The 26,270-nt window shown below is 41.2% G+C and overlaps 1 protein-coding gene across 3 annotated transcripts in view; it reads right to left on the reverse strand.

Moving 5' to 3' along the window:
* celsr1a (cadherin EGF LAG seven-pass G-type receptor 1a) overlaps positions 1-26,270 on the reverse strand; it is a 108,786-nt gene that overhangs the window by 40,696 nt on the left and 41,820 nt on the right. For all 3 annotated transcript variants that reach the window (XM_070549048.1, XM_015956642.3, XM_054739602.2), the window contains exons 2-6: positions 14,970-15,325; positions 14,605-14,893; positions 10,335-10,557; positions 5,704-5,819; positions 4,051-4,139 (exon numbers count right to left, since the gene is read on the reverse strand). In XM_070549048.1, coding sequence (XP_070405149.1) covers positions 4,051-4,139; positions 5,704-5,819; positions 10,335-10,557; positions 14,605-14,893; positions 14,970-15,325 — 1,073 coding nt within the window. The remainder of the gene's footprint in view (positions 1-4,050; positions 4,140-5,703; positions 5,820-10,334; positions 10,558-14,604; positions 14,894-14,969; positions 15,326-26,270) is intronic.

A 26,270-nucleotide genomic window follows, 5' to 3' on the forward strand; every position in this document is an offset into this window, starting at 1 on the left:
TTAAAATGAGAAAAAAATAGTTTTAATTCTGATTAAAATTTTAAGGAAAGGGAAAGAGAAAAGGAATTAAGGAGGCACAACATAAATTTTGCAGAGAGGTTGGAGGCAGTGGAAGAGTTTTGCTGCTGTTAGCCAATCAGAAACGAGATGTCTGAATATCATGAATATTAATGAGACTCCAAATCCAGCTGTTTTCTGCACCCTTCTCACCTGGCTAACCTCTACTTCCTGAAACAGGAGCGCCAGAGCCTTTTTTCTAAAGAGAACATCTAAAAAGGCATTATTTCATACTAGAGACCACACAGGGTATCTGCAGGTTTAAAGGAGCCAAATTTAAGACTTTTAAGACCTTTGTAAGGCCACTTTGACCAAATTTAAGCTATTTTTTTAAAATTAAATTTAAGCTATAGTTTCCAGCTATTGCCTGGAACCGGTGCTAACCACATCGTGAATGTGGGGATTAGCCATCCAGTTACCAATAATGTTGCACTTCCACATGGCGAAAACTCCCACTAGCATGCTCATCTAAAAATAGCCCCCTTTCACAACCAACCGAATGTGTACCGTTCCGCTTACGCCAACATCGTACACAAAAAATGCTGAACACTAACTAGAAATTCACAAAAAATTTATAGAAATAAAAGAATTTAGTTTAGTGTGTCTTTGGTAATTTAAGACCTTTGGAAACTATATTTAAGGATCATTTGTCATTTTTAAGGATTTTTAAGGCCTTAAATTTGGAAAAGCAAATTTAAGACATTTTAAGACTTTTTAAGGACCCGCGGATACCCTGCCACAGCAGATTTTTTTGAAAAAATAAAAATTTAAAAAATGAGTGAATGAGAACTTTCGTTAGCAGTAGCTCAGCAGGTTGTCCAATAATCGGAAGGCTGAAGGATCAATTCTGGCTCTGACCAGAGAATGCTACTTGTGTTGTGTCCTTGGGCAAGACACTTAACCTCCTTGCCTGCTGGTGGTGGTCGGAGGGAACGGTGGCGCCTGTGTTTGGCAGGCCTTGGCTCTGCCAGTGCGCCCCAGGTCAGGCATCGTAGCTCACCCTCACCAGCGTGTGAATATGTGTGTGAATTTGTGGAAAACTGATTGTGTTGTGAAGTGCCTTGGGGGGCTGTAAAACTCTAAGAAGGCGCAATACAAATGCAGTTCATTTACCATTTATTGTATGGTCATGTTTGACCTTCCATACATCAATTGAATTAGTGAATTAAATAGCTCATTTTAAATACTTTTTGATTTTGATGGGTACTAAAACTTAAATATCTGGCTTTATTTATGTTTGATAGCATGTTAGTGACAAATTGAAACATTATTCCCATAAAAAAGGCTTAACTACAATTGAAAGGATAGCTTGTAGAAGCTAACCCTATGCCCTGAATCATTACATCACACCAGCAGAAATCAGCTCTGATCTGGTTCGTCTCTCTGGGCAAAAACAGAGAGATAAAGAGCAGGTCCCTTTTTATGGACAACAAAAATAAATGTCATTCATTCATATGACAGCACACCTAATCCAGGGTGAGAACAATGTTGCTGTCTGTCAGATGCAGTTTCACTAATCCCTCCAGCAACTGATGCAGGATTAAATAACCATCAGACAATTCTGACTTCTGATCATTCAGCACCTAGAGAAAAGCTGACCCCGTGTCAGTGCTGCCACCAGCCCTGAGCTGATTTAAGGGAATTTGGCACCAGGTCTACAAATCACCAGTTCTTATTAAGGTCGGCTCAATGGAACGCACCCAGCCACTAAGAAACACGCTCACAATGCTGGTGTGAGCCGACGCTTCGGAGAGGAAGCCCGGGGGATCAGTTAAGTAAATAAACAAGAGGTGCAAAACAACAAAGGACAGGACTGAAACAGAAAATCTCTTTGTAGCAATTCAACTCGTGTTTCCAGAGTGACGGCCCAACAAACCCAACAGTGTTTTCGGCACCAACAGCCTGTTAGGGTTAGTCTAACCCTAACCTCAGACAATAGATGCAGATGTGGCCCTGCAGCAAACAAGGTCCAACACAGCGGCCTGATCCATCAACTTCAGTGAAGCCTAGCATGGTCTGTGCTCTATAGCCGAAAGACAAGAGGAAGAGGGGAATGACGTGAAAGGTGAGCCGGACCGTATTGTGGGCAGGTGTTAGACCAAGAACACGAGCAGCCCTCTGAACAAGCTGTAGAGCACAGCTGTAGGTGGAACATGATGCTGGATGTCTGGAGGTCAGGATGGCGACGCTGCAGCTTTTACACGCACACACACGTACGCACGCACGCACACACACACACACACACACACACACACACACACACACACACACACACACACACACACACGCACACACACACACACACACACACACACACACACACACACACACACACACACACACACACACACACACACACACACACACACACACACACACACACACACACAGTTCTGGGCCTACGTAAACACATACATGTTGTTTTTAATCGAGCTTTGTCTTGTCCTGCTTATTTTGTTTCCATAACTGTTTGTCTCCCTGTTTCTCTGTCCCCACCCTCAACTTTCTGTTTTCTCTTGTTTTTGTTATTTGTCTTGTCTTTCCCTGTCCACTCTGCTGTCCAAATTGCATGTGGCCTGTCACAGACAGACATGATATTTAACTAAGATCACCCATTCTTTCCACCAAAATTGTTAGAAGAGGGCAGATCTTCTCATTTCCTGTCTGGCCTAATGTTAAAAGACCGATGTCAGTGGGCTGTGGAAGTTTGCTGTAAAACACCACCACCTACATATCACTACACGGGTAAAAAAAATAAAATCAAAATGCTACTGTGGATGATGCATGAGGAGGTTGTGAAATAACCATGTTCTCTTCTGATTAAAAAGGAAGGAAGATCCCCGTGGGAACATCCTGAAAATAAACTGTAGACGACGTGAATCTAGACTTGTATTTAAACAATGATGGTGGACGTATATGAAGAGGATCAGTTCTAAACTTTAAACTTGCAGCAAGGTGCTGATTTTTTGTGTGGAGGATGTGCTATAACAATTTAAAGCAGAGGCATCACAAATCAAACCTGCACTGGTGAGATAATCCTCCCAACTGAACAGTCAAGGTCAGCTGCTCTAAACTTCAAAGAGAACCACATTTCACACACTCGACTCCCACAGGCCAAGTCCTTAACCAGTCAACTCTCATCACTGGCTAATTAAAGGATGATCCCTCCAGAGGAGGACTCACATCAAATCCATAATAAAGGCACAGCTTGGATTTTATGGTTTCAATGGTGGTATTAGATATGGTTCATAAAAGTAACCAAGTATGGTATGGCAAGATAATTTATCATTGAACAGTTCAAAAATTTTGCCTGTCAAATTCAACATTTCAGCTTTCAAAAGCATGTTCTAGACGTGACTAAATTAAAACACAAACGTGTTACTAGTACAAGTTGCCAGTATTTATGTGAAATACATTTCAGGCATAACTGGGGAGCAACACTGTTGTCTGAAATACCTTTAATTAAATCTCAAGAGCTTGAAGTGAATTTAAACTCATGATTAGTGAAGTTTCCTCTTTTAAAACAATTTCTGAAATCCCAGATTTTTACAGTTTTATTAAAGAAAATGGATAAAAATGGTGTCACTTGTTCTGGGATGAGTAACAAAGACCCTTTCTTGATTCCTGATTCTTTTTTTTAATGAAAAGAATCAAACTAGGCAGATGTGCATGCGTATCTACTCTACTAATCCTGAGTGCTGACAGAAACCTCCTCAACATCAGATCAATTATTATCACTATTCTAACAACATGTCAGAAAAACATGTTCAAAATGGCTCTAATTAAAAAAAAAAGGATGGCCTTTAATACATTCTTTTAAAATACTAATAACGCAACTGTGCAGATCACCAGAAATCTAACTGTATTATTTTATATTTACTCAAATTATGATAGAAATGCTCAGCTTAACGTGCATCTTCTGTTTTAGTGCCAAAATAACTCAACTCAAAGTGAAAGGGGAAGAAGAGGAGGAGTAACAGTGGTGTTCCTTACCTTGTTGTAGTAATGGAGCTGAACAGAGTGCCACTGGCCATCGCTGACACCACCTGAGACGTAGGGAGACACCGTGGTCTTCGTCTCACCTGGATGACGAGTAGAACCAAGGAGGAACAAAAGTCCAGAAGTTCATTAAGATCCAGTGTTTTACAAAACTTCACTGGTTCTATAGAAAAACATTCAAATGTTCTTGTTTCAGAACAACACCGAACTAAACGTAAAAAAACTCACATTTATAAGCACATTCTCACTCCCAGCACGTCAAAAACAAACGCTTGGTCAGCCACCCTCCGCGTCAAAGCCCTGACGCCAAAAGTGCCCTTTTTCGTCACTTATGTACGAAAAGGGGTTTTTCCCTTTTCTGACTGCGGATCCCAATGCAGCGTAAAACTGACGCAATGGGATGTCTGCAGCCGGGCACCAAACGAGCTCATTGAAAACAATAACAACCTTACTAGTCAGAGTTAAAAAGAGCTCCTTAGAGCTGCAGGTTGCAGATCCAAGTCTGAAGAATAAAAGACACATCTGAGCTCAGAAATGTTGGATTTTGGACGAGGACCAATGTTTCAAAAGGAGTGAAATAAGACAAACACCAAATAGAAGAATGTTTGAGGTTTTGCTTTTCCAAAAGCAACAATCAAATTTAAATTTCCCTTCAGGGATGGGATCAACACATCTCATGAGCACCAGGAAATGAGCGAACCCAGCAACCCTCAGAAGGGAGGATCAGTGTTTTCATTCACAAACTAGATTGCATTAACAAATCTCTCGCTGGAGGCTCACATCTCGGTATTCTTCCTTATTCAGTTTGAAATTAGAAATCATCCTGGAAAATAAGCACAAGATCTTTAAGGATGAAAAAAAAATATCCAGTTTCCCTGAGTGACTGGGAATCCAGCTGTGGCTGAGTTTCTTATAGATTAGCCAATTGCAGATGAACAATCAGAGACTTTGTAAAATTAGACATAATTTTTGTAAGCTAAGAGGAAAGAGTAAGCATATTTCACAGTTAATTTACTTTAAAGACAATCATCTTGGCACGAATAAACACTAAACACTCATCCATCACCTGTTACATCAGTGGATGTCAGTGGGGAGATAGGAGTCACAAAACACCAGATTTACTGAGGGTTTGCTCTGTTTGCCAAAGGAGACTAAGATTCTAAAAGTGCATGAGAAAGATTTGAAAAATCTGCTGCACAAGGATCAAAGCCACTTCTTCGCTTTTTTTCTCTCATTAAGCACAACTACGTTCGATGACTCATGTGTCTTCTTATTTAATCGTTTCACGGTTTTGAAGTGAGCCACGAGGACTTGGCCTCGCTCCAAACCGGCTTCACACAACATAATCATATTAGGCTGGATTCCTCCGTGCACGGTGCCATGGGAAAGTGACCCGAGTGTGAACAACAACAGTTGCAAACACAAGGAATGTGTGTTTGATCTGCAGCCCAATGGTTACATCTAATAGCACTGACTCTGGGTGTATTTGGAGACCGCACCTGAATGCATGAACATGAGTGAATGACAACTGAAATAATTACATCTGCATCAGTGCATGCAAAAATAGAAAACATACCTCCATTTTCCCACCTCATTGTGACATTTATAAGCTTACAGTTACTTTGTAAGGACTCAAACTGGTCTAACCTCCAGAGAAGGTGAGCTGAATTTGCTCGTTGGCGATCTCCAGGGCGATGAAGTCGTGTTTCTCGTTAAACCTTCCATTATAGAGAAGCAGAGCGTTTCTTTCCCTGGTAGCAAACCTACAAAAGACAGAATAATATCTATTTTTTTAAAGAACATTCAGGTCTGTGTCGGTAAAAGGTCTGCTCCAAACCCATGTTTCCTGTCACGTTTCTGGATAACTTTCCAACTCAAACAGAGCAGGGTTGAAGGGTTGAAGCCATTATTTTATAATAAAGATTGCTGAGGAAAAGTGGGTAAAGGGTGTGCACCTCATGGGGGAAACTGTTTCCCTGTCTGAAAAGATTCATGAGTGGTATCCTCAAATAATTAATGTGTGTTTAAGACGAGGAAAATTTTTTATGTTTGGAGTGTAAGGTGAGGGCAGAGAAGTCAGCCGACAGATGCCAGCGAGGCTAGGGGGGCAGGAAGTCAGGATGGCTGCAGCCAAACACTGATAAGGGAAACATCACACAGCCTTTCCTGTTTCCACCCCACCGTAAACCGACTCACCCTGCTGCCGTCGATGAATTCCAACTCTCAGACTCACCTAACAGCAAAACAAGTTGTTGAATTTGCTTTTCTTAACTGTGTGCCGGTTAAAACTTGCTCAGCTGATTCTTTCTGCCTCCAGCAGTTTAATTGAGGGTGTGAGAAACAAACCTAGTTAAGCTGGTGTGGTGTGCGCTGCCTTCTCTGCTCCTATAAACGTGTCTGCAGAGGAGGGAACAGAGACACAATGGAAGTGTGTGCACATCTCGGCACGCCCAAACTGACACACTTTAGCTGACCCAACTCGGTTTAAAGTACGTTTCCCAACATGCCCGCTACATGTGTCACAGTTCTGTTTCTATATTTGCAGAATTAAAAAAATGCTTTAGTGAGTAAATCTCATCCCAGTTAAAAGAAAAAAATACTTAAAGGGTTATCGATGCTAGATTTGTTAGCTGCAACAATTGGCAAAAACAAGCTAACGGGCGCGTTTTGGCATGACTAATATAGAATATGTCTTCAAGTCAGTGTTTCTGTCAAAAACAATAGAAACAATTAAAAAGTTGAGCTGACATTTTTTTTCTATCATTAGGCCACACTCATCATTAGCCAGTTTATCACCTAAACCTGTTTAACTACACTTGTAAATAAATGTTGGTCTATCCACGCTCCATTGTAACTTCCAGTAGGTCTACCATTGGCCCAATTAGGTCAGGCGAATCACAGTGCTCTATGTTTGTAGAGAGACGCTGGGCGGACTACAACAGATACAAACTACAAACATGGCGTAGGGCGTCGGCTCAGGAATGACACTCATTTGAAACCGCTTTGGCATCAACTTTAGATGATTTAGAGTTGGGTTTTTTTAGACATGAGAAGACATACTTTTTTTTTCAATTTATTTTCATTTATTGACATTAAAATCAAATACAAAACTAAATTACTAAAAACCAAAATAAAAAGGGGACAGAAAGAAGAAAAACTTATGTTATCTGCCCCTTTAAACTAAAATAACATTCATACAAATGAAACAACAGTATTGTTCTTAATTAATTTAAACAATTTAGTTTCTGGACTGGTTGGCCAACATTCGTTTCACCTGGTAAGTGACAATGTGTAGTTTTTACTGTTAATCTCAGGAAATATCCATCACAATGTTGTTGAAAATGAATTAAATGATGCCCAGTTGTTGAAAAATATTGGAGGCTTTGTAACATATAAACATAAAAGTCGGGTCTAAAATAAATGGGAGCGGGTCTAAGGGTGTTTCTCAATGTCAAGGAACCTCGCCTTGATGTCTTGGTCCTGCCCCGGTTGCCAAGGCATGTTCCAATGTTCATGTTCTACCAAGGCATTTGTTTTCCGTTTGTTAGCCGTTAAGCCAGCTGATTGAGGATATGTCATGAACTCCTCCTCTGCGGGCCTGGCTGGCACTGCACTCCATTTCCCAGCATCCCTGTCACCGACGCTACCCGTTGAAGTCATCCCGCAGAGCCTATTTAAGGACCTTTCACAGCTGAGCCGGCACTCAGTCATCATCTCATGATAGACGCCAACCCATTCTAAGACAACTAAGCCTAATCTGCCAACTCTGAAAACCATCCGGGAAGAGAACTTCCCACGCTGTAATCAGTCACAACCAAACACCACTCTCTCCGCGCCTGGGTCTCAAAGCCACACTCCAGCTCAGCCGATCGCTCCTGACAGGATACAAGGGAGGTGTCTTGTAGCCTAGCCTTGGTCAAAAATTTTCCAGAATATAGCGCACAATTTTCACAAGGATGGCGGATCAGAAGCCGGTAGCTACTTCCGAGGCAAATTTCCAGTTTTATTGTAAGTTAACTAATTGTAGGTATCAGATTGATGTCTAAAATGTTTTTTTTTTATATCCAAAGCAGTTAGCTGTGGTTGGTTAATAGTTGCAGCTTTGGGGGCTAGCAGGTAGTAACTTGCTTATGTCATGGTCTGCGTCCTGCGTCTCCCTCATGTGTCTCCTTGTGTTCCTAATGTCTCCTTGTCTGCATCCCTCCTCATGTGCCTCCTTGTGTTCCCCAGGCCACTCCAGGTATTTTCCCCTTAGGTGTCCCCCCCAGGTTTCAGCGTCCCTGTGTGTCCCCAACCCCCTCCAGGCTCTCTAGGTTTCCCTTACGTTTTTCCTTAGACACATTTTATCATTAGTCTTCTGTTAAGTGTTTTATCTAGTCTGTTTCCTCCCTCTAGTTCATTTTGCTCCCTTCCCCATTTTTAGGTCTGGTTTCCTCCCCTGCTCTGTTGTGCTCCGCCTCTGTTTATTGGTCTCACCTGTGCACAATTCCCTAATCACCCAGCCCCTGTGTGTATAACCCTGTCTCAGTGTGGTTGTTGGTCCATTGTTTGTGTCAGCGTTTTCTCTCCCCTCTCTATGTATCTGGAATTTCTCTAGGTCTCTTGTGTTTTTGGATGTTCCCAGGTTTTGATTCTTGGATTTACCCCTGAATAAAGGATTTTTACATTTTCACTACACCTGCCTTGTGTCATCCTGGGTCTGCATCTTGGGTCCTAACCTCCCCCAACTCACAGCGTGACAGCTTACATATTTAAGTAAACCAATATATACACAATTTAACAAGTAAACAGCTTATTATGCATTTATATAAAAACTTATTTGTACCAAATATAATGCTACCTCACCACAGCAGTCACGTGATGTAAGTCTGTTCCATTTCAGCAGTTTTTTTGACCAAGAAAGGACAGTGTCCTTGTAAACAAGGCACCTGGCTTTGCAAGACATTGCCTTGTGAGGCCAGGTGCCTTGACATTGTGAAGCGGTCTTCATCTCTGGGCGATAGACGCCATGTTTCCTTCAGTGGGAGCCCATGAGGACCACAAAAATGTACTGATTTGTAACAAGCAGGTTACAAAACTTTTGGTATTCATAAATGTTGTTTTACACATTTACCTCTTCACTCATTGCCAGAGATGAAAGGGAGTCTCATGTACTGGTCATTTTGCTGGAAGTTCAACAATCTGGTGATGTATTCATTCAAAAATTAAGCACCCAGGGATTTTTGATCCTAATGGCCTTACAATGATTTAGGCATGTACGGCTCCCTATCACCAGGGAAAAAAGACACAGTCACTTTAAGTAAATTATTTTGAAAAGGGATGTATTTGCTTCTTCTTTGATTTGTGGACTGCCCTGTTGACTGACCTTCATAGAGATCAACATTTCACATTTGTTGCTCTGAGTGATCCTAGAGCTATCCAGCTGCATGTGGACAGTCTGAAACACCAGCGTAGATTTCATGCCGACAACCAAACTCTGTTTTTGGGTCAGGGTCAGACTATATAGATGACTTGCTAATAAAATGTAGCTAAGAAATTGTAGATAATTATATAGAAAAAGGCAATAATTGGGTTAATGCCACACTTTTTTTTTTTTTACCACAACTGGCAAGCAACAAAAACTGTTAGCCCTCTTATTTTTTGGGGCAGCAGTAGCTCCACAGGTTGAGCGGGTTGTCCAGTAATCGGAAGGTTGCAGGTTCGATCCCGGCTCCGGACAGAGAATTCTACTGTTGTATCCTTAGGCAAGACAGTTAACCCACGTTGCCTGCTGGTGGTGGTCGGAGGGACCGGTGGCGCCTGTGCTCGGCAGCCTCGCCTCTGTCAGTGCACCCCAGGGCAGCTGTGGCTACATCGTAGCTCATCACCACCAGGGTGTAAATGTGTGTGTGAATGGATGAATGATACACTGTAGTGTAAAGCTCTTTGGAGTCCTTACTCTGAGAGGAGCTATACAAGTGCGGGTCATTTATCATTTATTACCTGAAATGGCACAAAAACACCTGAAAACAAATATCTAATCAATTAACTGAATGATAAAAAGGTAAAATAAACCCAAGAGTATGTCTTAAAGTAGATGTTACCAATGCAAAGGTCTTCTAATATACAGTCAACAGAAATAAATACATAAAAGGAAAAAATAAAACATCCACAAAGGGGTTTGAATACCTTATTGATGGTTGTTTGAGTTGACATAAAGTGTTGATTTGAGAACAAGCTCGCACATTTGTGAAAGAGTTTTTAATAGATATAGTTTTAAGTGAGGGAGATAAACTTACATGAAGGAAACGGTGAAGTGGAACCTCTGCCGCAGGCCTCTGAAGGTAACAAAGGAATGTCCAGGGAAGCTACGAGTGGTCATCTCACAGTAGGGCTTCTCGTACTCCCCTGGTGGACACTGGCACATAAAGCCACCTGCAAGACGGTTGACGCACTTCCCACCATTCTTACACACACCAGGCACACAATGGTCCGAAGATGCGCTCAGCTCACAGTGGTCACCTATGGTGAAGAAGTAAAATTGTTTTAGCAGTGAAGCTATAAGACACCACTGTCATCTGTGTGTCTGAGCTGTGATATTCAATGCAATTCAACGTGGATGATAAATTACTATAGTGTCATCTCCAATAAAATAACATGTCATTTTTCCTGTGAAGCATGTTGGCCACTGTTGATTGAAATCCCAATGTGATGTAATGTGTTTGGAATTTGTTTGTTTTAACAAGATCAGTCAAGCTCATTTAGTTGTGCTAAAGTCTGGGGCTTCGTCAGCTGGAGCTCCAGATGAATCATGACTCTCTTTGGATCTTCTAAAATTTAAACTTGAAAAATACTGACCGACAATCTCCTAAATGGTCTTTTTGAAAGGGATAAAGAAAGAAAAAAGAACAGCAAAATGAACAGAATTTCTCCTTTAAAACGATAGTTCAGAATTTGAACTATAGGTTTCTGCAGGAAGGTTATGAACAACTAATGTATTTCCTGTTGCAGATAAACTACATTTAAATATACTTGTTGAGTTATTTCAGACTGGCGAGCTAACAGCTAGTCAGAGCCAGGCTAAACCCAAGACAGACCATTGCCACCTAAATCCAGGTTAGTCTCAGAACTGAGTTTTATGACTGCTGTTTTATAGTTTATTTTACCTCTGTCAAATGAATTATAACAATACAAGAAGAGTTCCAGCTGCACCAAAAGCGCTACAGCTAGCTGCTGCTAACTGTGTTTGCAAAGAATCATTGGGAGCCTAGGTCTCCTCCCCTTTGGGTCGGCTCATTGCTCCCAAGAACCAAGAAAAAATTAGCATAAGTGAATGGGGATACGAAAGCTATTTTCTAATCCATTTTGCCGTTTGCTCTGAATCTCACATACACTGAAAAATGTACTTGTTTCCAATATGTCTGCCACATAATTTGTGACGTCACCACATAATCTGTTCTCCCCCAGCCAAGCTGCCATTTACCACATGATCAGATTTAGTGTCTTTCTCCATGTTTAATGTTCCTTTTTTCATCCAGCAAAAAAAGTTCAAAGCCCGCTAAACTCACAGCCATTTTTCTCCTCTGCTCCGTGTATGGTTTGCAGGGGTGGACTGGCCTATCTGGGATTCTGGCACTGTCCCAGTGGGCCGCTTATCCAAGTGGGCGCACATTTGGCCAACGGTTCGTAAAAATGTCAGGGCTGAATTTTAGTCCCAGTCCACCCTTGCTGGTTAGATGATGTTAATTTGGTGAGACGAGCATCTGTAGTGTGATACACCTTTTTACACAAAACCTAAAATAACTTTTGCTTCCTGTTGAAAATAAGCTTTTTCTTGGCATCAAAATGAGTCTTTAAAATTCACAAACATCATATGCTAAGTCCAGGGCACATAACTGGATCAGAAAATAACTTATCTGCTCAGAGATTACTATTCATTTTTCTGGCAGTGGATGACCCATGGTCTGGAATGGGCTCCCTATGTCCTATATAAATGTAAGGCTTCTTGAAAGCGGCGTTTACACGAAACACTGGGGGACGTAGCTTTGATCTAATCTCACTTTAACATACAGTGTGTCTAACATTTTCCCTGTGTATGGGGGAAGAAACCCTACACTCTTTATGATAGACCTGGAGCTGGTTAGAATAATTATAACTTTAAAATCTATTACACAACATTAGCTAATCAACTTTCCTTACAACTAAGAGTCCCATCGTAGAGAATTCCTCTTTAATAGCTATGCTGATGTAGCTTTGCTCCAAACCAGCTAACTGAGCCAAACTTCCGGACTCTAATTTAAATTCCTCAGGCTTCTTTCTGACAGAAATATCATGAACTACAGGTGCCCCCTTGTCTCAAGCAGAGTGTTGACCTGCTATCCAGACAACATCCTTCCATCCAGGACACACATACAGACCCCCAGCATTACAGCTTGGAACCAGCTAATGGCCCTTCTCTCTTCAACGTAATCCCTTTTTCCGAGGGGGAATTATGAGGATCTGGTTCCCTGTAATGTCAGAAATCCAAGGAGGACAGAACAAGCCCACTGTCGCTGTCATCAGACCCGTAATGGACCCTGATGGGCTCCGACTATTAGAACTTGAACTGTGACCTTCAGAGACGGGACACTGAGATGTAAGGGGGGAGGGGGGGAGGGGGTAGTATGATGGTTAGTGGGGAAGATGGAGATGGAGACGAGAAGCCCTATGAGTGACAAAGTCAGGTAGAATCAGGTAATTACATCAGATAAGGCAGTGTTGAGAAAGAAGGATGGAAAAGAGACCTTCAGAGGCAGCATACAGTCAGCAATCGGATGTACATGGGGGAAGTTTGGGAGGAAGATCACTGACATCAGGGAAATATTTTACTAAATGCTTTCAGTGGGAATACTGCACTCTTCTGAGTATCCCCACAGTTTTTCTGTTATTCAATTGTTGAGATGCTTTGAAGGTAAACTGGTTAGTTATTATTTTCTCTCAATAAAATACTAATTTAACCTTCACTGTTCAGTACCAAAAATCTCAAACTCTGATGTCTGATATGTGTCAGTTCTGGAATAAACGACTAAACTAAAGACCCTTCAAGAAGATGTTTGAGTTGGGACCTTTTGTGTATTCTCAAGCACTCGGCAATTTATTTCAGAACAGAGGGAAGTAGTAGTTGTGACAAAGAGGTTGGAAAATACAGCCAAATTAGTTTGGTTAAAACAAAGTCATCAACTCAATTATTTTGACCTTTTCATTAAAAACTATTATTTTGTAAAGAAAATAAAGCATTCCTTTGCAAAAACAGATAAAAGCCATTTTGATCAAAATCAAGAGAGGTAAATAAAATAAAGTTTTTAAAGTATAAAAACCTAGTTATTTGTTTCTGAAAAATAAATCAGTTCATGGCTCAACAACAGGTTTAAAGTCGAGTTAACCTAGCTGTTAAGAGAAATCTCCCTATTTGGTGAAAATCTAGTTTTAGAATATTGTGCTACATACTCGATTTATTATATAATGTCCACTTGGCATTTCTATGTGCTAGAATTGATGATGTGAACAAATAAGGTAAACTGTCATTGTACAAAAGTGACATGCTAAATGTGTCTGTTGACATTAGCGTTGCATCTGTTGAAAACTCTGTCTACAAACATTTTTACAATCATTGTGTCATCAAATAACTAATTGCAGCTTAATGGAAATTGTAACAGTAGTTGTAGCAGTAATGTAAAGACTACTTTAATCAACTAAAGTCATTTTTAGTAAGATAGACACATTTTTAATTAGAGGGGGAGGGACCTCCTCTGCAGCCAACCACTAGAGGGTGATTGTTTTGTTTTCACTTAAAATTCTGCATTTCTAACCAGCAGCAATCCTTTGCTGCTGGTTAGAATGATAAATGGCCGCATTTATATAATGTCTTCTAGGGATCTACAACTCCCCAAGGAGCTTTACAACACAACATGCGCGAACACACACACACGCACGCACGCACGCACGCACGCACGCACGCACACACACACACGCACACACACACACACACACACACACACACACACTCTCTCTCTAAGATGGTTAAGATCAGGTGTTTATTTAGTTAGGCTTAAGTGTAGCCAGTGCTGACTTGGTAAACTATCCCCTGGTACTTGTATTAAGGCATTTAAAGATCTGTCCTAGTTGGGTTGGGATAATCCTAATCTCTTCAGTTCTTAGTGGCTAACTATTGTCAGCTACCTACAGAAAACTGAGGATATAAGCCTCTTTAGCAGCTGGCTGAATTAGCTAAATTTCAGTTAAGAGTAAGGAATCTGAAGATAATGCTATTAAATTGTATGTGCATTAATTACAGGGTTGAAGGCCCTTCCAACTACCTCTCTACTGTAATAAATCTTTCATAACGCAAGTCTGCAGGTGGCTGGGCTTGAAGGGTTACAAAACACGTTTTCCATTCCTGTACTGGAGCCAGTTTCAAGCACCAGGTGACGACATTCATTACCCACATCAGTGCAGTTTAGCAGTTTACACCACTGTCAGGAACAAAATGAATTTGTTAAGGAAAATAAAATATTTCATTCGAAAACTCACCTGTAAAGTCCTCTAGGCACTCGCAGGTGTATCCCCCCTCTCGGCTCCGGCACCTCCCGTTGTTCTTGCAAGGCCCCGAGTAGCAAAGGTCGATTTCTGTCTCACAGTAGGTACCGGTAAAACCCAGCGGACAGCGGCACCGGAGCCCGTTGATGGGGTGGATAGGCCGAAACAGAACCGTGTCAGAGGCAATGAAGGGAGGCGAACTGTCAAACTTTAGCACTGACACACACTTCATGTAGTTCTCACAGGGCTCCCGTAAGCAGATGTTATCATCAAAAGGTAATACCTGGAGAGAAGGGGACATTTTATTTACAGTAATATCACACTAACATAGCTAGTTCAGGTTTTCCATCGGGCATTACCTCCTGAGAGGATATCAGCCGGAGCAGCGTCCTGTTCAGGTAGATCTGCTCCTGCAGCTCCTCTGAAGGGAAAAATGTTCCTTTGTTTGCAGCACCTCCAGGCTGCAGTGCTGAAAAAGTCACATTAAGGATTGAGCCTTGCACATCGGTGTCGTTCTGGATGTTGAACACAAACACTGCTTCTCGCTTGGTGGACAGCACTGCCGCCACGCCTTCGAGAAAGAGGCTGAGCAGGGGGGAGAGGAAGCGCTCCTGGGACATGTTCTCCAGACGTACAGTGATGCTGTTGGTCAACATGTCGTCAGTGATGATGGTTACACGAAGCATGCAGAGGGCGACAACACGATGGATACCATCTGGAAAAAAGAGAACAAGAATGTAAGTGCCATACACTTTGAATTTGCGGTGGGTTTCCCGGGCTCGCTATGGTATGGACGATACAATACGGCTTTAAACTTTTTGTTGTTCAGCTGAAGTTTACCGCCTGGTTTCACAGTCTTTATTGTGCAAAAGTATCTGTAACCGAGTTCCAGACCTGTCAGATCATCAACAAGAACTCACCATAAAGCTCACATACCACTCCCTCCTTCCCTCCAGGTCTGAAGGTACATCCATTTATCAACGTCAAAACAATACAAACACAGGCAGAGTATGCTTCTGATAAATAAGACACTGCTTGATGACTCAACAAACCATACAAATGGTTGAAAGGCCAGTCTGACCTACCAACAGATAAATAAAGAAGCTTAATATAAATAATCCGTAAAGCATAGCACATTCATATACTCAAATAGGTCAAAGGGCTCTAGCATTTTAAGAAAATGAATCCCATTTCTCTTTCTTTGCTAACAATGGTGCCTCTCCGTTACTTGGCATGGCTTCTACTCTTTGTTCCCGTTTCATTTTTCCTATCAAACAGTACCCTCACATTATTGACAGCGGGACACAACAAAAATACATCAGTTATTTCAACACTGGACTTAAAAAAAGCATTCAATAAAATCAAATGAGTAGAATAACTAATGCTCTTTTCACGTTTATGTTTATTTATTTGGCAGACGCTTCTATCCGAGGCGACATACAACTGTGAATCTATAGGTCATGTTGTGATCTGCTGGGAAAACCGGAGTACCCGGAGGAAACCCACGCATGCATGGGGAGAACATGCAGCTCCACGCAGGAAGGCCGCAGCCAGGTTTCAAACGTGCAACCTTCTTGCTGCAAGGCAACATATTTTAGTGATACCTTGGCTTAAAGGCTAAATTCACTTGTTTTTTCAACACATTTGCAGTTGTCTCTAGAATGAATGAAAGCCACGTGAGTCAATTTCTGTGGGAAAAAAGCTCTCATGCTTCTGGTTCAGGAACTAGAAGTGATCAAGATCAGAGTTGAGCTTCAGGTGGCAGGATTTGTAGTCTTATTTCCTAATATTCTGACATCTTGCCCCTGATTGGCTAACAGCAATGTGACTCTGACTCAGTTTGCTTTGCAACATCAATGTTTTACCTCCACAAATAACACAAGCCTGAAGGAGTTCTGCCTAGTTGTGCAGTTGCTAATGCTAATGGTTAGCTTCTACTAGTCAATGCACACTCTGCTTTTTCCTGGCCAATAGATCAGCAACAGCCTTCCCTGACAACAGCCTTGCCAAGATGGGTGAGTCCATGAATGTTAATTTGACATCACGATGTGCAAATATCACTGGCTTTTCTAATTTGAGCGTTTTCCCATTTATTTCCCATCGGCGACTAATGCAGGAAACGGGTAGATTATTTTCAAATTAAGCCTGGAGGTTGAACTTAGGGTGACTGATCACATTTCAAAAAGACTGAGTGAAAAACAATTTCTCATTGAACTTGGCCTTTATTTTATTCAGCTAAACTTGATTACTGGATTATTACAATTTTTTACAGAATTAAGTATGATGTGATTTTACTCAGGCTTTAACCCACTCAATTTAACATAATTAGATCTGAAATTTTTCGGATCTTTTCCAAAACCTCCTATAACTTCAGAGGGAGTGAGAAGTTTAGATGATAAACTTACAGCAAACAACTGGCTTGAATCTGAACCTGATATTACTTAGACTTGTTGATTTTTGTATAGTGCTATCAGATGACGTGTTTTGAACTGGCACAGTTAGATTAAACAGAACTGAACTGAAAGTGAAATACAGCTGAAGACAGGTGGTGAGGCCAGATGAAACCCACAGAGGCCGATAATACTGTTGAAGTGACCCAGAGACATGGGTCAGATTGCACAGCTTTGCCGCACCAAACCAAGCACTTGAGTGTGTCATACATGTGAGTTCCTGTGTGTGTGATGGTGGCGTTTGGAGCTCTAAGAGTGAAGGGTCACATTGAAGCTTTGCCACAGGTGCCCTGTCACTGTCGTAGAGGAGATCATTTCTCAAAAAGTCGCACACAAAAAACAGAGACACTCGGTCTGTAAGGGCAGAGCGTGGACAGGACAGTCAATCATTTAGCCTGCAGCGAACCACTAACTCATCTCAGGGTCAACTCCAGTCACCGTAAGATGAATGACAATGTGAACCAACATGAAAGAAAATGAGATTCATATTGAGGTAAAAGACATGAACGATCCGTGCATATATATTAAAAAGTCACTCTGAGAGATTGTGGCGTTAAGCAGCAGCTGTGATATACTGACCTCCAGTAATGTGGTGAAATCTAGGTGCTCATTCACAACTGTGCTAACAGACTGAGTATCTGCAAGCCACAAAGTTCTCCACACCTGTCTCTCCCTGTGTGTCTGGGAACACAACCTTATCCCACTTGCCGCCAGAGATCCATCACCTGGCTCTCTTTAAGACACACACATCCTGCATGGACCCCATTAAACTGTGTACACAGTCATGATTTAGGAAACAACGCTCTACCTTGATGGCTCGGGGTTTCACACGCTTATGGACACATCCGCTCTCTGCCAAGTCACACATATACCAGCATCTTCAAATTACAGCCAAGTAGGTCCTGACACAATCTGTTACCAGAGTGGTGAGCCAGAACACATTTGCACCCTTTAATTCACATGTAAGCCTTCTCCTTTCATAGCCTCACCCTTTAACTGTTAGTGTAAATCTGCACAAGTTAATTCAGAGGTCAGAGGAAGGTGTGTATCGGCCAGTTCTTCTTCTTTTTTTGGTATTGGAATGTATTTTACATGATACGTCTGTGTTTTTCTTCTCTTTCCAGAGAATCCCAGCCGACTCTATTTATAGGGCCCACCAGCTGTTAGCGTTGGGGCAAACGGACACGGAAAGGATGAGCTGAACTCTGGAAAGGGTGTGTCAAGGGTAGACAACATGGAAAATAATGTTCTGTGAGTTCAAACATGTCACCACACACACAGACACAAACACCAAAAACAGGCATGCACAAACAGATATACATGGTTTAACTTCATGTAAATGGATTGAACTCTTGGTAAAATCCAGTCAGAGGTTACTAGATCTAGAGTTCTTCATTCAACTATGAGCATCGTGTTATCCCAGGTAGCTGATGAAATACCAGTCCACTGGTCACCCCCGGTAATGAAGACGATTGGTGAGTCCCAGTTTACTCCTTCCCTCTGCTTCCCTCTCCCACTTTGCCTCTAGGTTTTTAATACACGCTGAAGATTAGGGTGAAAAGGGTGAAAGGGTGAAAAGTTAGTGCTACTGCGTACTTTAAGAATGCTGTAATCCACCCACTTCTTAAAAACTGAGTCTTGACCCCTCTCTCCATTGCAGCTTCAGATCCATCTCTAATCACCAAGATCTTGGAAAAAGTTGTGGCTAAACAGCTCACAGCTTCTGAGCGCTCATTTTCTGTGGCCGTCTCCAAGTTTAGGTCCTCCACCACCACCCTTACCTATGGTGTCCCTCAAGGTTCTGTGCTGGGGCCTCTGCTCTTCCTCTTCTATCTGCTTCCTCTTCAGCACATCCTGAACTCCTTCAAAGGCATCTCCTATTATCTTTAAGCAGATGACATCCAGCTGTACATCTCCTTTAAGCTCCATGAGATTTCTAAGCTGCAGCTGTTACACACCTGCTTAGACTCTATCAAAACCTGGATGGCTGGGAGCTTTCTACAGCCGAACGAAGATAAGACTGAGATCCTCATCTGTGCCCCAGACAAGCTGGTTCCCAAAGTCAGAGACTCTCTTGGTCAGCTTGCTTCTCACACCAAACCCTCTGTCAGGAATCTTGGTGTGACCTTTGACCCAGCTCTCACCCTGGATTATCATGTCAGTTCTCTTGTTCGCTTTTCCTTCTTCCATCTCAGCAACATTGCAAAGCTGAATCCCATTCTGTCCCGCTCTGAACTTGAGACAGTTCTCCACACCTTCATCTCCTCACGCTTAGACTACTGTAACTCTCTTTTCACGTGTCTGAGCAGAACCTCTCTGAACCGTCTACAGGTGGTTCAGAATGCCTGTGCTCGGCTTCTGACCAAGTCCTCCAAACACACCCACATCACCCCGCTTCTCCTCCAGCTTCACTGGCTGCCAGTCATCTTCAGTGTTTATTTCAAGATCCTGGTTCTGGTCTATAGGGCCTTACATGGACAAGCACCATCTTACATTGATGCTCCTCTCAGTCCCTACACCCCCAGCAGGTCCCTGAGGTCCAGTGACCAAAGCCTACTGGTTGTGCAGCGCACCAGGCTAAAGACCAAAGGTGACAGATCATTTGCTGCTGTGGACCCCAGACTCTGGAACTCTATCCCCCTGAGCCTGAGATGAGAGGACTCAGTGGTCTCCTTTAAAAAGCAGCTGAAAACTCACCTGTTCAGGCTGGTTTTGTGTGACCTTCATCACCACCTTCTCATTCTTCTCTCCCTACTTCACCTTCCTCAGGATCCACTGATTTCCCTCTTTCCTATCAACTCTCTCTCTTTCTTTACATTTTTAATCACAATTGTCAATTTTTGCTTATTTTAAACATATTTTTAATCATTTTCTTAATTATTTTGTTTTTGTGAAGCGCCTCGTGATTTTTTATCTTGAGGCGCTATAGAAAAGATCCTTTCTTCTTCTTCTTCTTCTTCTTCTTCTAATCCAGGGATTCCCAAAGCGCGAGGTGAAAAGTGTAATGGCTGCGGAGCTCAGAGAAGTCTGTCAAAAGTCACCATTAGCGTAGCCAGAAACTCATTTGTGGGTGGGCCTACGAAAATGTAAGTGGGCCCAATAAACGTAATTGAAAACAAGTATATTTTGCTTGTGTGTGTGTGTGTGTGTGTGTGTGTGTGTGTGTGTGTGTGTGTGTGTGTGTGTGTGTGTGTGTGTGTGTGTGTGTGTGTGTGTGTGTGTGTGTGTGTGTCCTCCGCACATGCCCTATAGCTCAGGGGTCGGCAATCCGCAGCTCTGGAGCCGCATGCGGCTCTTCCATCCATCTGATGCGGCTCTCTGTGCTTGTAAAATAATGAATGGATATTTAAATAAAATGCTTTATGTTTTACTGCATAAATTTTACATCTCTATGCCAATTCTAAATGTAAAGATTGTCTGCGTAAACCTGAACAGGTCCAACCCGGTCTACTGTGTGACCGGGTTGACGCGTCACACTTGTGCGTAATCATATAGGCGCTTTCTGAGCTGAAGACGATGTGAGATTCTGGGACTCTCCTTAGACGCCACATTGGAGACAGGAACAAGCACAATTCAGCCAAAGTTTCATCATCAGGGAACATTTTCTAAGTGACAAGTCTCTCTGAGACCGGGTTTGGAAAACACTCGCTTCAGTGGAAGGAATCTTCCCGCATGCGCTCTGGTTCTGCAACGCGCTCCAAGACCCTCTCCATATCTTCAGCTCGCTGTGCACCTTATGTATGCGCTGACAGTGAGCTGCGCTGAGCGGTGTCCAGCTCAGATGTTCAGAAGGAAATCTTTTCTTGAGTGATTTAGCTACATCTGCGATTTGCGAAACGAATAAAGTTTCAGTTCGTCTGCATGTGTCGGGGTAATTATTTCTCCGTCAAAATAAACGGCCAAATACGGGAACTGTCCGGTCAACACAGGCCCTGCTTTTAACTGTTTTATTTTCTTGTGAAAATTGTTACAAATTTAACTTGATTAACACCAGAGCCAGGCGCACTGCGCCGTTATCTCCGTCACTGTAAATGAGGGAAAAACAAATTGATCTGATCCTTTTCTGACCTTCCCCACCTACAAAGTTTAATTACAACAATTAAACGTGACAGAGCCTGGATTTGTATTCTGAACAGTCTAAACATGTTTTAAAAAGAAACGTATGACAAAAGTGGCACCTGCTCAGTAAAACCACCAACAGGCTGAAAAATATCTAAATATTGTAGGCAGAGACGGGCTACAACTTCTGGATCCATTTTATATAAATCGTTTTATTGATTATCGTCTTATGAAAGATAACTTTGACGTACACGAGCGACCGGTACCGGCTGCTGTCACCTGTTGTGAGCAGCGCTCTGCTGTCTGAGGGTAGGCCCCGCCCACAACGCCGCGGCTGCTGCGGTGTTTTCTTTACTGTGGGAAACGGGTAATAATGGCTCTTTGATGGGAATAGGTTGCCGACCCCTGGTTTAGCGTGACGTCTGATATATATATATATATATATATATATATATATATATATATATATATATATATATATATATATATATATATAGCCATGCCCTAATGTGGGGCTGGGGGGTGCGTTAACATGGTCGGGACATAGAAGGGAGTGAGTGGCTAAATAAGCTTGGGAACCACTGTTCTAATCCTTTAAAGAAATGTGTGTGTGAGCTGATAGAAATAGTGTGTGATTTATTGCAATCTCTTGCAATATATTAATACTCATATCCAGACACAATTAAAGCTACAGGACAACAAGACTCCTTTACTCAAATGAGGAAATTGACAGCAAACATTTGAAGATTTTTTGGGTGGTGCCTTTCAAATAGACTAAATGCAACAATCTGTTGCAGGATAGATAACAAAACCCATGACAAATTGAGACTGACGCAGAAAATTCTCTATGGGTCCTCCAGCTTCTTCCCACAGTCCAAAAACATAACTGGCAGTCATATTCATGACCAAACCCAGGTGAGATGGGAGACGCGTTTGGAGATCTGCATGGTAGTGAGGGCTAGAATGGTGATAAGAACTGTTAATGAGCTGTGAAGCAAGCCATGCCAATGACCCACTTGTCTAAAACACAATAGACTTATGGCAACACAAAAAACAAATAAATGCATCAATCAACCATCAAGTGTTTTGTCAAACGTACAATAAATCTGCTTCTACTCAAAACAGAACACACTGTTTTTTTATGGTTCGAAGTCATCGTGTCCAGCTCTGGCTGTTGACACACACTGTTGCCAGCTGCTACTGTGGCTGACGAGTGCACACAGATTTTAACAACCCTCAAACATGTGTAACACACACTGACAATGCATGTGCTGTTGTCATGAAGAAAAATGAGATTGACGTTTTCCCACAAATAGATTCAAGTTGAAGTTAGAAAATGGCAACATCCTAAATGAAATTCAAAGCTGCTACATCTCGATCACTTTTGATTGGCATGCAGTTAGGGCCTACTCTTGTGGCCATGGCCCCCACCCCCAGTGTAAAATCAACAGCAGTGTTTAGTCAGTCAGTCAGAGGGGTGGTTAGTAAAACAAAACAAACAAGGCAGTTGTTTCAGAGAGGTGACCAGACCACCACACAGCAACAACTCACACACAGATCCTACATTTAAGTAGGCTGGTTTCCCACAAACAACAAAATACGGCTTTTCCCCCCTCATACTAATACTAATAACAATTTACTTCTGAATCTAATTTTCTCTGAGGAAAAAGTAAATTGAACGATTTAGACATTTATGAGACGTTCTTTATTTGAAGAGATTGGTACATTTTGCTTTAATATCCTAAAAGTAGCTTTTTTGAAGTACTTTGATACAGAATGAATATTCTGTTGACCTGCAACACTTCAGCTGTTTTCCTGATTTATTAGATTTCTTTAAATTGAACCGTTGAAACTGTTAATATTCCCCAAATAAAAATACTTTCTAGGTGAAAAAAAAAACAATTGAAAAAATAGAACTATCAATGAAATTCAAGGAAAAACTAAAACTTATTTTGTTGAGTTCCAATAGTGACCTATATTTAAGTTTTTTTTCCCCTACCAGGGAAACATTTTTCCAGCGGAGATTAAACTTAAAAGTTGTGGTGTTTATAAATCCCTGCTAAAACAGCAGGAAGTGTTCTGTCTTTTTCCTTTGAATTTCCCTCTTTCCTCCCCCTTCTGTTCACTTCCTCCTCTTTGGAAAAAACAGACTTCAAATATTTGAATCAACACAAAACGTGTAACCCGAGTAGCTACCAGCCAATTACAGCTCAGAAATTCAAATGGCAGCCCCTCCTGTTTGAGATACACCTGAACACTTTCAGCCAATCGTGAAGTTCAAACAAGCACTGATGATCAAACAGACTCTTTGAATGATGCAATCTGGCAACGCTGCTTCTTCCCTTTCTCTAACTCAGAAACTGCTCCTAACGTTCAGCTGTCTAGAGATGATTTTAGTTTGCCTTTCATCTTTTATTCAAAGTCCTCTCAGCTTCTGTTTCTCTGTGATCCCATCCTTCTTTAAGTAGATTTTTCTACAAAAGGACGCATTCCTCTCAATAGGAGCTGCAACAATTTCAATTGCTCCAAAAAAATGTTGCAGCCACCTCTCATTTTCTTGTTTTCCTCTTGCATGCCAGCCAGCCAGCCATCAGCTCGTGTATCAGCGGGCTGCACACACGCAGATATCCTGTTTGCTGAATGCAGAGAGAAATCGCAGAGAGTCACTGACAGTAACTCAATCAGAGCATCATTAATCACAAAATGAAATTCTTGCTCTGCAAAAACAATAGGAAAATAGAAATGTCTGGGGAAAGCAGCACAGTGCAAGAGAAAGTCCGGAACTAAGTACGCTTCTATAAAAAAGGTGTTGGAACAGAAGCCGGCTCATTTACACTTGTATTCTCCTTTTGTGATACTTCTCCAGGCTTTCAGCGACTCTAGTGGGCCGTTTCCAAATACACACCCCAACGCAGGAACTTGACTGGTTCTTGAAATGGCCCTAAAAGTGGCCCGGTGGAATGCACACACACGTATATAATGAAGATCTGGCAAAAATCACCCAGAAGATTCGATAGTGAAGAATTACCTACTGTTTCAGAGATGGGCGTTTACTCTTGGGATTATCATCGTCCATCTAGTTTGGCCCTTTTATTCTTCTTGTTAAAGAGATGCTATGCAACTTTTGATATTTTAAAGTAAATTTCTTTAGCCAGTATGTGCTAAAGTGCAGAGGTGTGGATTCGAGCCACAAGACTTGGACTCGAGTCAGACTCGAGTCATTATTTTAATGACTTCTGACTTAACTTGATAAAATCTATAAAGACTTACAACTTGACTCGGACTTGAATGCCAATGCCTTGCAACTTGAATTGACTTGCATCTGTTGACTTGATGATGACTTGAGCATATTTGATATTTTAGCACAAAAGTGGTCGACATGGACAAAAATCATAAATCATTCTTTGTTCTGGTTTGATCTTGTACGGCTAAATGCAGCAGCACTTTGTTTATGATAGGTTTCAGTTGCACTTTCTGCTTGTTTGAGCAAATAAATGAAGCTTTAAGAAGCTTTATTTCTCAAATGTATTTATTATCATCGTCATTAAATTGAAGTTAGACAGATGACTTGATTATGACTTGAAAATCTTAAGTTAAGGACTTGGACTTGACTTAGACTTCCAGATCATTGACTTTGAACTCGACTTGGACTTGGTTGTCTTTGACTTGGACTTGACTTGAGACTTGACTGGAAAGACTCGTGACTTACTTGTGACTTGCAAAGCAGTGACTAATGTAAAGGTTTTGGTTTTATTATAGATTTTGGTGAGTATCTTTGTTACCATCATTACATGGCCTAGCATTCGATAATATTATAAAACATAAAATATCACATAAAAAGGATAGTCACAAACTATATTCTTTATTGAATAGATGAAACTTGAATTAAAAACTTATTTATAACATTTAGGAATTTTAGTTGTTGATGCTACTAAAATAAAAGTGCATCAATTAGCAACTTTACCACATCTACTAAAGTAAGCTTTTAAAAAACTTGTATGCAGGAGAAAAGGTCTTTGTCAATACAAAAATACTTAATCTACAATGAAATTATTTATATAACTCCTTTAAAAGAGAAATGATAGATTTCTAAATTTAAAAGGGCACCTGTGCTTGACATTTGACCAGTGCAAAAAATGTGACATAAAATACAAGTTTTTGAGCAACAGTTATGAGAATAAAATAAAGAAATACACTTGTTTGATACTTAAACAATACAAAAAACTGCTCTAAAATAGAATTCTTTAAAAATGCAGTTATGATTATGTAAACTTAAAATGCACTTCTGTTTCACAATCAAACAGCCCTAAACTGTGCAAACTGCACTGAAATCCTTGTACATCCCATTCCTGAAGGATTTCATCAAACAAGCCCTTCAAGTTGCTCTCTATGCCACTGCTGCTTGGTTGCTCCTCCATCCGTGGAGTTTTGTGTGGTTTTGTTTTCTGTTAGATTAAGGTGTTAAAAAGACGATTGTAGATAAGTTTCACTTTTGGTTTTACTGAACAGACACTGTGAGGTGTTAAAAGCAAGCAAAACTCCAAGTGTGCCATTAATGTGTGGTTTGAATCTTCTTTCGCGGTTATCTAGAGGTTGTTCTATATCACTTGAAGTCATGTTGTTTATTTTACTATAGACAGGTGCACTAATGGCCAGGTATAATGGTGAAAATCCACCAAAGTGGAAATGGATGATATTAACAAGTATGCTGCTGTTCTTATGTTGCAAACCTGAAGCGTTCATACCCACTGCCGCAACACAGCAGCCTAACCACAATCTTTAAGCAAATTATTTTGCAAATAGCCATTTTAAGCAGCTTTATGCAAACAAGGGTCTAATAATGATCTTTAAACTGTACTTTCCTGTATTCCCAAGTCACCAAGTCTTCAGACAGCTAACAATAGTGCAGGTTCCAAAAGTATATAAAAATAAAAGCTCCAAAAGAAAGTATAAAGGATCCTTTTCTAACTTTTTTTTTACAGCCAAGACCAAATTGCATGGTTACATATGATATATTTTCATAGTTGTAGTTTTAATGATTGAGCTTTAAAGATTCCAAATGCAAACATGTGCAAACCAAGTGTGGATGATTAACTGAAGGAATGCAGCAGGTAACAGACACAAAGAACAATTTATGGGTTCAAACAAAGA

This window comes from Nothobranchius furzeri, chromosome 1 (genome assembly GCF_043380555.1).
Source record: "Nothobranchius furzeri strain GRZ-AD chromosome 1, NfurGRZ-RIMD1, whole genome shotgun sequence".
NCBI classification, from domain to species: domain Eukaryota; kingdom Metazoa; phylum Chordata; class Actinopteri; order Cyprinodontiformes; family Nothobranchiidae; genus Nothobranchius; species Nothobranchius furzeri.